Source organism: Periophthalmus magnuspinnatus, chromosome 19 (genome assembly GCF_009829125.3).
Source record: "Periophthalmus magnuspinnatus isolate fPerMag1 chromosome 19, fPerMag1.2.pri, whole genome shotgun sequence".
NCBI lineage: Eukaryota > Metazoa > Chordata > Actinopteri > Gobiiformes > Gobiidae > Periophthalmus > Periophthalmus magnuspinnatus.
Window position 1 is genome coordinate 267,821 of NC_047144.1, and position 18,450 is coordinate 286,270.

Genomic DNA, 18,450 nt, shown 5'->3' on the forward strand with positions numbered 1-18,450 from the left:
CAACGGGCGGAGCTTGAAGTGTGGAGACGGGTTAGACTGGTTGTTCTTCTCTTGCTCTCGTGTGATCCTCTCCTTCACCTGCTCGGCTCACCCTGCAGAGCGCCCCCTGTGGACAAGTGTCTGCGCAGGTGTCGAGTGAAGTCCAACTGAGCGCGAGGTAAAGCCTGATTCACCACAGACTTAGGCAACCAGCCCTGAAAACAACAAACACATATGAGCACAGACCAGGACTGGACCAGGACTGGACCAGGACTGGACCAGGACTGGACCAGGACTGGACCAGGACTGGACCAGGACTGGACCAGGACTAGTCCAGGACTAAACCAGGACTAAACCAGGACTAAACCAGGACTAGACCAGGACTAAACCAGGACTAGTTCATTTGTTTACATCATGTCTTCATCAGAATCACATTTAAAGTTTGTCTGAGCTGTTTCTTTAAGGAGCTGTTTGCTGCTTCCTGATTGGACGGGAGCAGCACATGTGACACATGAAGAGGTTCATCCAGTTCTGTTTCTGAGCAACAACAACGTAAACAAGGACCAGACGTGTCCCACTGTACTAACGATGTTTTTATGTCCATGTCCCCAAAACAAACCTCAAAAAACTATGACCTCCACCTGAACCTGCAGCTAAAGACACGGGTGTGTCCTTGACCTGCAGAGACGCACACGGGTGTGTCCAGGACCCGCACAGACGCACACGGGTGTGTCCAGGACCCGCACAGACGCACACGGGTGTGTCCAGGACCTGCAGAGACGCACACGGGTGTGTCCAGGACCCGCAGAGACGCACACGGGTGTGTCCAGGACCCGCAGAGACGCACACGGGTGTGTCCTTGACCCGCAGAGACACACCTGTGTGTGTCTCAAACCAATACCATCTCCATGGAGACTAGCAGGTCGCTGGCTCCAGTAGATACATTCCACAGAGCATCTTTCAGTTGCTAGGATACTAAAACACACTGACACACACAGACCTTGACGTCCAGGTTCAGGAGCCACGTGAATTTACTTCTGTTTGGTCCAATCGGCTCAAGAATAAAACAGGTGGGTCCATCCTCCGCCCTGCAAACACACAAAAACACACAAAAACACATTAATACACACAAAAACACACACATAAATACACACAAATACACACAAAAACACACAAATACACACATAAATACACACAAATACACACAAACACACAAAAACACATAAATACACACAAAAACACACAAAAACACACATAAATACACACAAACACACACACATAAATACACACAAAAACACACAAAAACACACATAAATACACACAAACACACACACATAAATACACACAAAAACACACATAAATACACACAAATACACACAAAAGCACACAAACACACAAAACACATTAATACACACAAAAACACATAAATACACACAAAAACACATAAATACACACAAAAACACACAAAAACACACATAAATACACACAAAAACACACATAAATACACACAAATACACACAAAAGCACACAAACACACAAAAACACACATAAATACACACAAAAACACATAAATACACACACACATAAATACACACACACACACACACCCCTACACACACACATAAATACACACACACACACATAAATACACACACACATAAATACACACAAAAACACACACAAATACACACAAAAACACACAAACACATAAATACACACAAACACACATAAATACACAAAAACACACATAAATACACACACACACAAATACACACACACACATCCCTATACACACACACACACACACACATAAATACACACAAAAACACACATAAATACACAAATACACACAAAAAGACACACACACACTCACACATAAATACACACACATAAATACACACACACACATAAATACACACACACACACACATAAATACACAAAAACACACATAAATACACACACACATAAATACACACAAACACACATAAATACACAAAAACACACATAAATACACACACACATAAATACACACAAACACACATAAACACATAAATACACACAAACACACATAAATACACAAAAACACACATAAATACACACACACATAAATACACACAAACACACATAAATACACACACACATAAATACACACAAACCCACACACACATCCCTATACACACACACACACACACATTAGGATGTTTTTCGATTCTTCTTGAATCGTTCCATTTCTGTCACGTGATGATTTCTGTGATAATAAAAGTCTGACCACGTTTACGTCGGTTTCATTTTGTGTTTTGTGTCTGATTTAAAATAAATGACATCCCATAAAACTGTTTTACATCCGGACGCACAAACTGACCACGTCCAGGCTGGACCGGCGACTAACGCCATAACGCCACAAAAATATACAAATGTGATTTAAGTCGATATTTGTCCTCTTTCAATGACTTGAGAAACACCTGTGACACTATTATTATTATTATTATTATTATTATTATTATTATTATTATTGTTATTATATTATTATTATTATTATTATTATTATTATTATTATTATTGTTGTTGTTGTTGTTATTATTATTATTATTATTATTATTATTATATTATTGTTATTATTATTATCATTATTATTATTATTATTATTATTATTATTGTTGTTATTATTATTATTATTATTATTATTGTTGTTATTATTATTATTATTATATTATTATTAGGCCCGAGCCCCTACAGGGCGTAGGGCCTATTGCTTCCGCAACGATGAGTGCGAAGCACTCATCGTTGCAAACTGTCTTCACGAAGTTGCGCGCGAAGCGCGCAACTTCGTGGCAGCACCGCAACCTTGCACAGACTCCTGTGTCCTAGCAACCCATGCCGTAGGCATGGGACATGCATATTTGTTCTTGCTAGCATGTCAGCGTCAACAATGAGTCAATGGGCGAAGCCCATTGACTCATTGTTGACGCTGACGCAGCGCGAAGCGCTCATGTCTCCAAACACACTCCTGGCATCGAGCCCTATCCAAGCCCCCATGCCGCAGGCATGGGCCATCTTTATTACTGCTAAAATGAATGGAAGTCAATGGGAGGTCAATGGCGGACCCCGACGTCATGGCGAATGACGAGCGCGTTAGCGCTCGTCATTCGCCATTGACCCCACGGTGACGTGGGGAAAGTCGAGAGCTTTCAAAAAACGTATAATATGTCATTGTAATGTTATCGGATATATTGTTTTTGCTAAAAATATTATTATTTTTTTTTTTTTTATTTCTTCTTCCTTCTGCTCTTTGAGCACTAATTTGACCCCCTAAATATATTCAAAAACTCACCAAATTTTGCCCATCATTCAGGTCTGGCGAAAATTTTTTTTTTTTTTATGGTGCATCATTGGGCATAAAAAAATGGCGCGACAGCGCCCCCTGCAAAAGTCAAATTTTTGACGTCAATGGGAGACGTCGACGTCAACTTTTTCATACAGCCACGAAATTCGGTACACGCATTCTTCAAGTGATGCCAAACAAAAAATATTATTATGGCCACGCCCCCTGACACACCGGAAGTCGGCCATCTTGGATTGAAAATTCCAAAATGCTGAGTCAGCGTTTTCGCTGACGTCGCATTTTCGTCAACTCCTCTGAAGGCGCTTCACCTGCAGGGCTGAAATTCACTGTACATCATCTAGACAAGTGGGGCATCAAAAGTTATCCAATTTATGATGATCCCTATCACGGTTTCCGTGCGGCGAAGCCGCAAAATTCCATCGGAATTTTTGCAATTTTCAAATTTCAAAATTTGCTCCCGTTTGCGCATGCAAAGTCCGATTTGGCTCAAATTCAAATCAGTTGTAAAACTTATGGGCCTAAAGCTACTCATTATGACAGAAACTAAATTGGCGCGATAGCGCCCCCTACAGAACATCTAATAAATTTGTATGGAAGGCCGAAAATGTAGTTTTCCCAAATGTTACCAAATTTGACACAAAATTCCTTTGGGTCATCCCAATCAATAAAGTCAATCAGACCTATGTCGTCTTTTGCACCGTGTTGCCATAGCGATGCGCCAAACTGCCAATGTTATCCTAATGGGAAACCTCCCAATTTTTCCCATTCATGGGAAAAATATTAGTTTCATGGAATAATGTGAAATTTGGCACCATGACTCTTCATGTCATCCTGATCAAAAAAGTCAATCAGACCCAAGTCATATTTTTCACTGGGTTGCCATGGCGATGCGCGAAAGCGCCCATGTAATCCTAATGGGAAAATTTCCAAAGTTTCATACATTTCAAAGTCTTATAACGACTTATTCACTTCATTGAGGAATGTGAAATTTGGCACAGTGATTCTTCAGGTCGTCCCCGTCAAAAAAGTCCAAGGGGCCAAGTTTGTATTTTGCACGGTGTTGCCATGGCGATGCCTGGAAAACCCATGTTTTTGCATCTTGTGCATCAGAACTTCCAGTGTGTTTTGACTTGTTTGGTGACAAGTGCAGCCCAAAGCCGTAATAAAAAAGGGACAAGTGGCGCGTTAGCGCCACCCACAGGGAGTGCGGGGCCAGCCTAGTGCGAAGCACGGCCCGCGAGGGCCGTTCGATGCCGCTTGCGGCTTTAATTATTATTATTATTGTTGTTATTATTATTATTATTATATTATTATTATTATTATTGTTATTATTATTGTTATTGTTATTATTATTATTATTACAGTGTCGTCTAAACGCACATTTATCGTTTTGAATAATAATACTTTTATATTTCTGTTCTTTTTCTTATAATTGGGTGCAGTGATATGAGATAATCACTGTTATTTACCCAAAGTGCACTGCTTCAGCCGCTCGGTGCATTAGAGTCTGTCATTAGTGAGCTAGCATGTGTAATTAGCATGCTAGCATGAGTAATTGTCAGGTTAGCGTGTGTAATTAGCAGGTTAGCATGGTCCTTTAGCAGCTGGGACCTGAATAAATGAGTGTTTTTTCACATTAAACTCACGCTCGTGTTTCATAATCACTCAGGTCTTTAGACGTCTGGGCCGACGCGATGGGCCGACGCGATGGGCCGGAGCGATGGGCCGGAGCCATGGGCCGGAGCCATGGGCCGGAGCGATGGGCCGGAGCGATGGGCCGGAGCGATGGGCCGGAGCGATGGGCCGGAGCGATGGGCCAGCGACTATACTACTACTTATACCCCACTACTAAGTAATAATAATGCCTTACACTTATATACTGAAGTAACTAAATACTTGTAGTACTCATACTGAAGTAACCACAGTACCAGTGGTATAATGCAGTAACATCTGCAGTACTCATGTCAGTGATGTAAAGCGCTGCTGTACTGTGTTGGTGTACTGCGTCTCTGTACTGCGTCTCTCTACTGCGTTGTGTACTGCATTGCTGTACTGCGTTGTGTACTGCGTCTCTGTACTGCGTTTCTGTACTGTGTTGTGTACTGCGTCTCTGTACTGCATCTCTGTACTGCGCCATGTACTGCGTTGTGTACCGCGCCGTGTACCGCGCCGTGTACCGCGCCGTGTACCGCGCCGTGTATCACGCCGTGTACTTTTCTGTGTACTGCAGTAGTACCTGATGAAGCCGCTCTGGGGGGGTAGCGCCTCCAGGTGGACGGAGGTTCCTCCCAGATAAACTGTGTCCTGATGTTTCCAGCTGTGCCTCACACTCAGGAAATCTCTCTGACCAATCAGGTTCCCCGCCGTCGCCGCGGAAACCTCATGTGTGATGACAGTGTCCGAGCCGAGTCTGCGGACGACCTGCACGACGGCACACGTTTAAGGCTTAGAGTTTTATTTGGTCATGACCTCGTGTAAATCACTACAGTTTTTACATGACATTGCATTTTCTAAAATGTTCCACCGCGTGGCATTAAACATATCTATGTCCATAAAGAAAAGCAGCTGACAACATCAAGTGAAGTTACAGGTCAGATCTGTGGAGAGGTGACCGCAACAATATCTCCCTGGAGACATGGAAAACTCCAGAATACAACTTTAACAGTGAACAGTTCAGTTATGTGTCATTACAGCCACTTTACTCAGGTCAGTCTGGACACAGCTCAGGTCAGTCTGGACACAGCTCAGGTCAGTGTGTGACTGGACACAGCTCAGGTCAGTCTGGACACAGCTCAGGTCAGTCTGTGTCTGGACACAGCTCAGGTCAGTCTGGACACAGCTCAGGTCAGTGTGTGACTGGACACAGCTCAGGTCAGTCTGTGACTGGACACAGCTCAGGTCAGTCTGGACACAGCTCAGGTCAGTCTGTGTCTGGACACAGCTCAGGTCAGTCTGTGTATATAATACAATATAAATAACCTCGGTGACAAAGAGTAAAAGCCAAAGTTAAATCTATAATGAGACAAAAAGTTTCAGAGCGAAGACGTTTGGCTGCTCGTCCAAGACAGTCCTGAAGCTAACACACCTGAGGCTAACACACCTGAAGCTAACACACCTGAAGCTAACACACCTGAAGCTAACACACCTGAAGCTAACACACCTGAGGCTAACACACCTGAAGCTAACACACCTGAGGCTAACACACCTGAAGCTAACACACCTGAGGCTAACACACCTGAAGCTAACACACCTGAGGCTAACACACCTGAAGCTAACACACCTGAGGCTAACACACCTGAAGCTAACACACCTGAGGCTAACACACCTGTTTGTTTACAGTTTATTTATTTATTTATTTATTTATAGTGGACAGTGTTGACCAACAGTGACTGTTTAAAATGCCAGAATTAGCCAAGAGGCTGGTTTTCATCTGTTGTCCTTTGCCATGATGTACAAATGGCTCCTTATATGTTTGTTTACAGTTTGTTTGTTTACAGTTTGTTTGTTTACACTTTGTTTGTTTACAGTTTGTTTGTTTACACTTTGTTTGTTTACACTTTGTTTGTTTACAGTGTCTGTTCAGAGATAAATTAATCTCAGTTCTCATTCTTGTTCAGGGAGGGTCTTTTCTGAACATTCTCTCTGATGTCGTTATTTCTGACTGACACTCAACTCAAAATAAATGTCACGCAATATGGCTTTACCGTATTTCAGAACTGTGATTCTTCCAGTGATTCTCTTCGGTCTCGGTGGGGGTTGCTAGGCTAACATGCTAAAACGATGTTTTATTATGGGATGTCACATTAAATCCACTCATCTGAACGACGTGCCTTTGCCACTTAGTCGTAACCTTGACGAGACCCTCCGAGCTACCACAGGCAATTAGCGAGCTAGCATGTGTAATTTAGCACGAAACCTGATTCAATTAAACCTTTTTCCACAGGAGCGAGCTAATTAGCACCAGTGTTAATACAGACTCAAAGTGACGAAAAAAAACACGTTACACATGTACAAACCTCACGTTAAAGCTAGAGCCATTCAAATTAAAGATCCACTGTGTCACTTTTCTGATAAAGAGTGCACCACCTGCTTGTAAAATTGAGTTGTAAAATCAGATAAATCGAATTATAAACAGGCCACAGTTTAGTCCTGATGCAGAGCTGTCCCAGTCCCACAAAGGCACCGTTCAGGAGTAGTATCGTTCAAAGTATCGTTCAAAGTATCGTTCAAAGTATCGTTCAAAGTATCGTTCAAAGTATCGTTCAAAATATCGTTCAAAGTATCGTTCAAAGTACTGTTCAAAGTATCATTAAAAGTATTGTTCAAAGTACCGTTCAAAGTACCGTTCAAAGTACCGTTCAAAGTATCGTTCAAAGTATCGTTCAAAGTATCGTTCGACGTACCGTTCAAAGTACCGTTCCAAGTACCCAGCCGACAAAGGGTACTCCTCTGTACAGCCTCTCTGGTGCTGAAGTGGGACTCGTGCGAACTTGCGCTGACCTTACCGCTTACGTTACGTCGCCTAGCAACCGTGACGGCCGCTGACAAATAGCTGAAGATGTAAAATGGGCACTGAAATAATTACAGTTTATTTTGAACTCTTTATTATTTCATTGAAGAAGAGTCAAAGTGTCGTCGTCGTCGCAGCCGTTTATTTCTGTTTAGATTGAACGAAGTAAAGTATTATCAAATATCACGAGTATTACACAACTTTAAGTAAATATACCTCGTTTCTCCCGTAGCGACGCGCGGTGCATGATGGGAACTTTACCCGTGAATAATGACTCCACTTTATGAGGAGATGATGAACAGCAGATTTATATAAATACTCTGTTTCCTGGTCATTTCATTGCAGGAGCGCCCCCTGCAGGTGTAGTCTTGAGTGCAGTTTGGGTCAGATACATACAAAGTGTCGGCAGGAGATAGTTTTAGCATATTTCATAGCGCCACCTGCAGGCTCACCCTGATCTGCTGGATACTGGGGTTCCAGCGGTGCATGTCCTCCACCCGCACAAACAGGACGTGGTGTAACTGCTCCACCGTGGCGTCCAGCTCCGCCTCCAATTTAAACACCCTCCTGTTCCCTCGAAGGACTTTACTGCAGATCACGTCTCCGTCACGCTTAAGAAAAACAACAACACGGAAGAAGATAAACAACACGGAAGAAGATAAACAACAACACGGAAGAAGATAAACAACAACACGGAAAAAGATAACAACACGGAAGAAGATAAACAACAACACGGAAAAAGATAACAACACGGAAGAAGATAAACAACAACACGGAAGAAGATAAACAACACGGAAGAAGATAACAACACGGAAGAAGATAAACAACAACACGGAAGAAGATAAACAACAACACGGAAGAAGATAAACAACAACACGGAAGAAGATAAACAACACGGAAGAAGATAAACAACAACAAGGAAGAAGATAAACAACACGGAAGAAGATAAACAACAACACGGAAGAAGATAAACAACAACACGGAAGAAGATAAACAACACGGAAGAAGATAAACAACAACACGGAAGAAGATAAACAACAACACGGAAGAAGATAAACAACACGGAAGAAGATAAACAACAACACGGAAAAAGATAACAACACGGAAGAAGATAAACAACAACACGGAAAAAGATAACAACACGGAAGAAGATAAACAACAACACGGAAGAAGATAAACAACACGGAAGAAGATAAACAACAACACGGAAGAAGAAAAACAACACGGAAGAAGATAAACAACAACACGGAAGAAGATAAACAACAACACGGAAGAAGATAAACAATAACACGGAAGAAGATAAACAACACGGAAGAAGATAAACAACAACACGGAAGAAGATAAACAACAACACGGAAAAAGATAACAACACGGAAGAAGATAAACAACAACACGGAAGAAGATAAACAACAACACGGAAGAAGATAAACAACAACACGGAAGAAGATAAACAACAACACGGAAAAAGATAACACGGAAGAAGATAAACAACAACACGGAAGAAGATAAACAACACGGAAGAAGATAAACAACAACACGGAAGAAGAAAAACAACAACACGGAAGAAGAAAAACAACAACACGGAAGAAGATAAACAACAACACGGAAGAAGATAAACAACACGGAAGAAGATAAACAACAACACGGAAGAAGATAAACAATTCTATAAATAAACAGATAAACAGTCCTGGTTTAGTCCTGGTTCAGTCCTGATCTAGTCCTGGTTCAGTCCTGGTTCAGTCCCGGTTTAGTCCTGGTTCAGTCCTGATCTAGTCCTGGTTTAGTCCCGGTTTAGTCCAGGTTTAGATGTTTGTACCTCTGTGACCTCCGTCTTCCACCCGTCTCTGTCTTGTATCACACTCAGAGCTGTTTCCATGGCGCCTCGTCCCTGCTGCTCATAAAGACTCTGCTCTTCTGTGGAAAACCTCAGCTCTGAAACAAGAACAGAACAAATGATCTGTGTGTGTTTGTGTGTGTTTGTGTGTATGAATAAAAAGCACACACACAGCACCTGCCATATGCACTGCAGCAGTAACAGTAACAGTAGTAGTAGTAGTAGTAGTAGTAGTAGTAGTATTAGTAGTAGTAGTAGCAGCAGTAGCAGCAGTAGTAGTAGTAGTAGTAGTAGTAGTAGTATTAGTAGTAGTAGTAGTAGTAGCAGCAGCAGTAGTAGTAGTAGTAGTAGTAGTAGTAGTAGTAGTAGTAGTAGTATTAGTAGTAGTAGTAGTAGTAGCAGCAGCAGTAGTAGTAGTAGTAGTAGTAGTAGTAGTAGTAGTAGTAGCCCTGAGTCTATCTTTCACTGGACACATCTCTCCTTTATTACATCATGGACTTTGTCGTAAAAAGACACAGGAGAAATTTGCTAAAATAAAATAATGATCAAAATAATGTTAGCGCCTGAAGTCACATGTGACGCCTGTGAGAAGGAATCTGATGTAACTGTCTGCAGAGACCAGCCTGTACTGTGTGTAGCCTTTTTGTGCAGCAGTCATAGCATGCTAACCATAGCATGCTAACCATAGCATGCTAACCATAGCATGCTAACCATAGCATGCTAACCATAGCATGCTAACCATAGCATGCTAACCGGATCTGTGCTCAGCGCTATCAGTGATTGGCTCATTAGCATCACAGTTTTAATCTGTTGTAATTACAGCAAACCTCCATTTTCTCAACATAGAAATCAATTTACAGAAAAGTGTCACTTTATAAACATCTGCAAAAAAAACAGAACAGAAACACAAAAAGAGAAAGGCTTAAATTTATTTCTTTTTGTTTATTATTATTATTATTATTATTATTATTATTATTATTATTATTATTATTAATAATAATAATAATAATAATTAAAGCCGCAAGCGGCATCGAACGGCCCTCGCGGGCCGTGCTTCGCACTCGGCCGACCCGGCACTCCCTGTGGGTGGCACTGACGTGCCACTTGCCTCTATTTTATTGCGGCTTTGGACTCCGTTTGGCACCAAACAAGTCAAAACACACTGGAAGTGCTGATGCACAAAATGCAAAAACATGGGTTTTCCAGGCATCGCCATGGCAACACCGTGCAAAATACAAACTTGGCCCGTTGGACTTTTTTGTCGGGGGCGACCTGAAGAATCACTGTGCCAAATTTTATGTTCGTCATTGACGGTAATAGGTCGTTATAAGACTTTGAAATGTACGAAAATTTGGAAATTTCCCCATTAGGATAACATGGGCGCTTTCGCGCATCGCCATGGCAACCCAGTGAAAAATATGACATGGGTCTGATTGACTTTTTTGATCAGGATGACATGAAAAGTCATGGTGCCAAATTTCACATTATTCCATGAAACTAATATTTTTCCCATGAATGGGAAAAATTGGGAGGTTTCCCATTAGGATAACATTGGCAGTTTGGCGCATCGCCATGGCAACACGGTGCAAAAGACGACATAGGTCTGATTGACTTTATTAATTGGGATGACCCAATGGAATTTTGTGTCAAATTTGGTAACATTTGGGAAAACTAAATTTTCGGCCTTCCATACAAATATATTAGATGTTCTGTAGGGGGCGCTATCACGCCAATTTAGTTTCAATCATAATGAGTAGCTTTAGGCCTGAAAGTTTTACAACTGATTCGAATTTGAGCAAAATCGGACTTTGCATGCGCAAACGGGAGCAAATTTTGACTTTTGAAAATTGCAAAAATTCCGATGGAATTTTGCGGCTTCGCCGCACGGAAACCGTAATAGGGATCATCATAAATTGGATAACTTTTGATGCCCCACTTGTCTAGATGATGTACAGTGAATTTCAGCTCTGAAGGTGAAGCGCCTTCAGAGGAGTTGACGAAAATGCGAGGTCAGCGAAAACGCTGACTCGGCATTTTGGAATTTTCAATCCAAGATGGCCGACTTCCTGTGCGTCAGGGGGCGTGGCCATAATAATCTTTTTTATTTGGCATCACTTGAAGAATGCGTGTACCAAATTTCGTGGCTCTACGCCAAACTTGACGTCGCGACGTCTCCCATTGACGCAATGTATTTTGACTTTTGCAGGGGGCGCTGTCGCGCCATTTTTTTATGCCCAATGATGCACCACATAAAAAAATAAATTTTTCGGCAGACCTGAATTTTGGGCAAAATTTGGTGAGTTTTTGAATATGTTCAGGGGGTCAAATTACTGCTCAAAGAGCAGAAGAATAAAAAAAAAAAAAATAATAATAATATTTTTAGCAAAAACAATATATCCGAAAACATTAGAATGACATATTATACGTTTTTTGAAAGCTCTCAACTTTCCCCACGTCACCGTGGGGTCAATGGCGAATGACGAGCGCTAACGCGCTCGTCATTCGCCATGACGTCGGGGTCCGCCATTGACCTCCCATTGACTTCCATTCATTTTAGCAGTAACAAGTATGGCCCATGCCTGCGGCATGGGGGCTTGGATAGGGCTCGATGCCAGGAGTGTGTTTGGGGACATTAGCGCTTCGCGCTGCGTCAGCGTCAACATTGAGTCAATGGGCTTCGCCCATTGACTCAATGTTGACGCTGACATGCTAGCAAGAACAAATATGCATGTCCCATGCCTACGGCATGGGTTGCTAGGACACAGGAGTCTGTGCAAGGTCGCGGTGCTGCCACGAAGTTGCGCGCTTCGCGCGCAACTTCGTGAAGACAGTTTGCAACGATGAGTGCTTCGCACTCATCGTTGCGGAAGCAATAGGCCCTACGCCCTGTAGGGGCTCGGGCCTAATAATAATAATAATACAGATAAAACAGTAGCTTAAGTTACATTAATTAGGCCCGAGCCCCTACAGGGCGTAGGGCCTATTGCTTCCGCAACGATGAGTGCGAAGCACTCATCGTTGCAGACTGTCTTCACGAAGTTGCGCGCGAAGCGCGCAACTTCGTGGCAGCACCGCGACCTTGCACAGACTCCTGTGTCCTAGCAACCCATGCCGTAGGCATGGGTTTGCATATTTGTTGTTGCTAGCATGTCAGCGTCAACATCGAGTCAATGGGCGAAGCCCATTGACTCAATGTTGACGCTGACGCAGCGCGAAGCGCTCATGTTCCCAAACACACTCCTGGCATCGAGCCCTATCCAAGCCCCCATGCCGCAGGCATGGGCCATACTTGTTACTGCTAAAATGAATGGAAGTCAATGGGAGGTCAATGGCGGACCCCGACGTCATGGCGAATGACGAGCGCGTTAGCGCTCGTCATTCGCCATTGACCCCACGGTGACGTGGGGAAGGTCCAGAGCTTTCAAAAAACGTATAATATGTGTTTCTAATGTTATCGGATATATTGTTTTTGCTAAAAATATTATTATTTTTATTATTATTATTTTTTTTATTCTTCTGCTCTTTGAGCAGTAATTTGACCCCCTGAACATATTCAAAAACTCACCAAATTTTGCCCAAAATTCAGGTCTGCCGAAAAATTTATTTTTTTATGTGGTGCATCATTGGGCATAAAAAAGTGGCGCGACAGCGCCCCCTGCAAAAGTCAAAATACATTGCGTCAATGGGAGACGTCGCGACGTCAAGTTTGGCGTAGAGCCACGAAATTCGGTACACGCATTCCTCAAGTGATGCCAAATAAAAAAGATTATTATGGCCACGCCCCCTGATGCACCGGAAGTCGGCCATCTTGGATTGAAAATTCCAAAACGCCGAGTCAGCGTTTTCGCTGACCTCGCATTTTCGTCAACTCCTCTGAAGGCGCTTCACCTGCAGGGCTGAAATTCACTGTACATCATCTAGATAAGTGGGGCATCTAAAGTTATCCAATTTATGATGATCCCTTTTACGGTTTCCGTGCGGCGAAGCCGCAAAATTCCATCGGAAATTTTGCAATTTTCAAAAGTCAAAATTTGCTCCCGTTTGTGCATGCAAAGTCCGATTTTGCTCAAATTCGAATCAGTTGTAAAACTTTCCGGCCTAATTCTAATGTTTGTGAAAGAAAACAATTTGGCGCGACAGCGCCCCCTACAGAATAATAAATAAATTTGTATGGAAGGCTGAAAATGTAGTTTTTCCAAATGTTACCAAATTTGACACAAAATTCCATTGGGTCATCCCAATCAATAAAGTCAATCAGACCCATGCTTTTTTTTGCACCGTGTTGCCATGGCGATGCGCCAAACTGCCAATGTTATCCTAATGGGAAATCTCCAAATTTTTCCCATTCATGGGAAAAATATTAGTTTCATGGAATAATGTGAAATTTGGCACCATGACTCTTCATGTCATCCTGATCAAAAAAGTCAATCAGACTCATGTCATATTTTTTACTGGGTTACCATGGCGATGCGCGAAAGCGCCCATGTTATCCTAATGGGAAAATTTCCAAATTTTTGTACATTTCAAAGTCTTATAACGACATATTACCGTCAACGACGAACACAAAATTTGGCACAGTGATTCTTCAGGTCGTCCCCGACAAAAAAGTCCAACGGGCCAAGTTTGTATTTTGCACGGTGTTGCCATGGCGATGCCTGGAAAACCCATGTTGTTGCATTTTGTGCATCAGCACAAATTGACTTGTTTGGTGACAAGTGCAGCCCAAAGCCGCAATAAAAAAGGGACAAGTGGCGCGTTAGCGCCACCCACAGGGAGTGCGGGGTCGGCCGAGTGCGAAGCACGGCCCGCGAGGGCCGTTCGATGCCGCTTGCGGCTTTAATTGTTTTTGTTGTTGTTGTGTTTCCCATTTCTGTTTTTGCAAATTAAATAAAATAAAACAACTACAAATGAACAGGTGAAACATGAGGACTGAGGTCTCACACCGTTAGATGGCGCTGTGTGGGTCTGGACGTGGGTCTGGACCTGGGGGGGTCTCCTGGTGTTCAGGTGTGAGATCTCCTGGCCTATCACTGCCACCGCCGCACGCTGCAGACCTGAACACAACGGAATTACAATAAGAACTGAACACACAGAACTGAACACACAGAACTGAACACACAGAGCTGAACACACAGAACTGAACACACAGAACTGAACACACAGAGATGAACACACAGAGCTGAACACACAGAACTGAACACACCGAACTGAACACACCGAACTGAACACACAGAACTGAACACACAGAACTGAACACACAGAACAGAACACACAGAGCTGAACACACAGAACTGAACACACAGAGCTGAACACACAGAGCTGAACACACAGAGCTGAACACACAGAGATGAACACACAGAGATGAACACACAGAGATGAACACACAGAGCTGAACACACAGAGCTGAACACACAGAGATGAACACACAGAGCTGAACACACAGAGCTGAACACACAGAGATGAACACACAGAGATGAACACACAGAGATGAACACACAGAGATGAACACACAGAGCTGAACACACAGAGCTGAACACACAGAGCTGAACACACAGAACTGAACACACAGAGCTGAACACGTGCTGATCTCTGTATTGAGGTCAGCCCTTGACTTAAAGGGTCATACTGTCCTGATGCTGTGAGCTTCTTGAATAAAGAAAACGTTTTAAACAGACGTGTCACTGTCACATTGACTCATTTGAAAAGACACAGACATTAAACGTGAAAGGTGAACGTGCTCTACCTGCCATGCTCCTCAGATGAGGGTAGGAGATTCCACAGCAGAGCTTGACCAGCGCCGGCAGCATGTTCCTCTGAGAGTCTGAGGCAGTGATAGCAACGAGCCCCAGTCTCTCGTCTGGTTTTATAATCCAGCCGAAGGCCACGGACACAAGATAAAAACTACAGAGAAAGATTGGAGCCACATGGGCTCAAGGATAAAAGTTTATACACATGAAGCCGCAGAGCCACAGCAGAGGTGTGTGCTATTTAAAGCATGAATGAAGCGTCTGGGGAGTCTGGTGCATCTGGAGCATCTGCAGCGCCTGGACCTTCTGGAGCATTGGGAGCTTCTGGATTGTCTGAAGCAGAGTGTCTGGACCTTCTGGATTGTCTGGACCTTCTGGATTGTCTGTACCTTCTAGACTGTCTGGAGCATCTGGACCTTCTGAAGAGTCTGGACCTTTTGGATTGTCCAGACCTTCTTCAATGTACAACTGTCTTAAAATGTCAGAGTTATGCAGTTACACAGACATATTTTATATCTTAGCAAATTTGAGAGAAACCATTTTGCTGATGTGGCCCTCGGTGAAATTGAGTTTTACACCTATGGTCTGGAGCGTCTGGACCTTCTGGAGCGTCAGGGCCTTCTGGAGCGTCTGGACCTTCTGGAGCGTCAGGACCTTCTGGAGCGTCAGGAGCTTCTGGAGCGTCTGGACCTTCTGGAGCGTCAGGACCTTCTGGAGCGTGAGGAGCTTCTGGAGCGTCTGGACCTTCTGGAGCGTCAGGAGCTTCTGGAGCGTCAGGAGCTTCTGGAGCGTCTGGACCTTCTGGAGCGTCAGGAGCTTCTGGAGCGTCAGGAGCTTCTGGAGAGTCTGGACCTTCTGGAGCGTGAGGAGCTTCTTGACGACTTGAGTTGAGAGAGACTGATATGGATTTTAAAGGACCTGTACCTGATTTTTCCCCCCTTGTCTCGCCCAGTACAGATTTGTTGTATGAACCTACTGTGTCTGCACCTACTGTAAATATCAAGTGTTTAATTGTCCAAGAATCTGGAAGTGCGTGGTTAACATGCTAGCTGTTGGATTCAGCATCATGGAAAAAGACCTGGTTTCACAGATTTCTGAAAGTTGTGAAAAGCACTTATAAACTCATCATGGTGAGTGATTATGATGTTCTGATGCATGAGGTCAGTGAGGAGGAACTTTGGAACAACCAGATGTCTCCATGGAAATGTTATCGCTTTGCCTGGTATGCTCCGCACTATGGCATTAAACTCATCTATCTCCACAGAGACGAGCAGAAAGCACCACCAAAGCAGAAGGTTATAGGTCAGATCTGTGCAGAGGCGAGCCGACCCACGGTAAGAATGTTTTTCAAAGTGTTTTTTATTTTGACAGAAAAAAACATCTGCAATTGAATAAATGTATGAAAGATAAGTTTAATGCCATACTGTGGGACATTACAGGCAAAGCAGTAACATCTGGTATCAGACACCCCACCGTAAAGTTACACAGTGCAGCTTTAGTGTTTGTCTTTAACACAGTACACAGAACACACTTTTAGTTAAATATATTTGAAGTCACTTTAGCCAAAAAAAAAAAGGGAAAAGGACGAAACGACAGCTGCTCATGTCGATGTCGCTAACTCCATGGACGTCGCTAAATCCATGGACGTCGCTAGCTCCATGGACGTCGCTAGCTCCATGGACGTCGCTAACTCCATCGACGTCGCTAGCTCCATCCACGTCTCTAGCTCCATCGACGTCGCTAACTCCATGGACGTCGCTAGCTCCATGGACGTCGCTAACTCCATGGACGTCGCTAACTCCATCGACGTCGCTAACTCCATGGACGTCGCTAGCTCCATGGACGTCGCTAACTCCATGGACGTCGCTAACTCCATGGACGTCGCTAGCTCCATGGACGTCGCTAACTCCATGGACGTCGCTAACTCCATGGACGTCGCTAAATCCATGGACGTCGCTAGCTCCATCGACGTCGCTAGCTCCATCGACGTCGCTAACTCCATCCACGTCGCTAAATCCATGGACGTCGCTAGCTCCATGGACGTCGCTAGCTCCATCGACGTCGCTAACTCCATGGACGTCGCTAACTCCATCGACGTCGCGTTCACACATGACGAGTTAACGTGCGACTGGCTCATAGCGTGTTCCAGCTTGTTCCCCGTCCGATGCGTCTGACGAGCTGTTCATTCATTACACACTGTGGAAACTTTCATGGTTTGTGGCGTCACCATCAAAAGAGTGATTCAGTGTCATTTTAGACGAGAGGCCGGGACGGAGACGATTATGGAACTACGGCAAACCCAGAGGGACATGTGCGCACTTTAACACTCAGTCTGTAGAGCGTGTGTCCTCTGAGCTGAAGGTTGGCAGTTGAAATACCTAAATATTATACTTAAGTACATTTTACCACTGATACTTTTTACTTTTACTTCACTGTATATTTAAAGGAGATATCTGTAACTGCTGCTGACATCACGAGGTGGAACAGAGCGTTTTGAGTCATAATAATAATAATAAAGTGTGAGTCAAACATGTGTGAATGAAACAAAACACAACTCCAGGTCTGTTTCTGAAAGTTACACAGTGCAGCTTTATCTCATTCACATATAGCCTTGTTGTCAGTTTTAACCAAGGACAGTACAGGAGTAAACATTAAACAAGCGTGTTCAAACTGCAGAACACACGGCTGTTACCACGGCGACAAGCGGCCTCACCTCTGGAAGTGAAACGTGTATCATATCATGTGACTTGTGCGCACGTTCTTGTCACGGTTGATGATCTTGTGTTCGTGATGTAAAAGGTAAAAGCACATTTTTGAACTCAGTCGCTCTGTTTTTACTTTTATGGTTTTGAAAATGCCATATTCGCCCAAAAAACAACTTATTTACATGTTTTATAAGCTTCACTTTCATTTTTGTCCCGCCTCCCTTTGCTAAGCCCCTCCCCCTTCAGAGCACTATCACAATCAGCTGCATCGCACGAATGAAACTCCTGCACATCACACCAGGTTTTCGATGACGGAACAGAATTAGAGGAG

At 43.5% G+C, this 18,450-nt stretch overlaps 2 protein-coding genes across 2 annotated transcripts in view; one reads left to right on the forward strand and one right to left on the reverse strand.

The window, feature by feature from the left end:
• Positions 1–18,450, forward strand: part of pald1a (phosphatase domain containing paladin 1a) — a 290,101-nt gene that overhangs the window by 201,139 nt on the left and 70,512 nt on the right. The window lies entirely within an intron of this gene.
• star2 (steroidogenic acute regulatory protein 2) lies at positions 75–15,474 on the reverse strand. Its single transcript, XM_033985116.1, has 9 exons — positions 15,411–15,474; positions 14,611–14,721; positions 13,537–13,555; positions 11,866–11,879; positions 9,650–9,747; positions 8,286–8,444; positions 5,560–5,744; positions 980–1,067; positions 75–194 (listed from the first exon to the last, which is right to left on the reverse strand). Exons 1-9 carry the CDS (start codon positions 15,472–15,474, stop codon positions 75–77), a joined length of 858 nt encoding a protein of 285 aa, XP_033841007.1.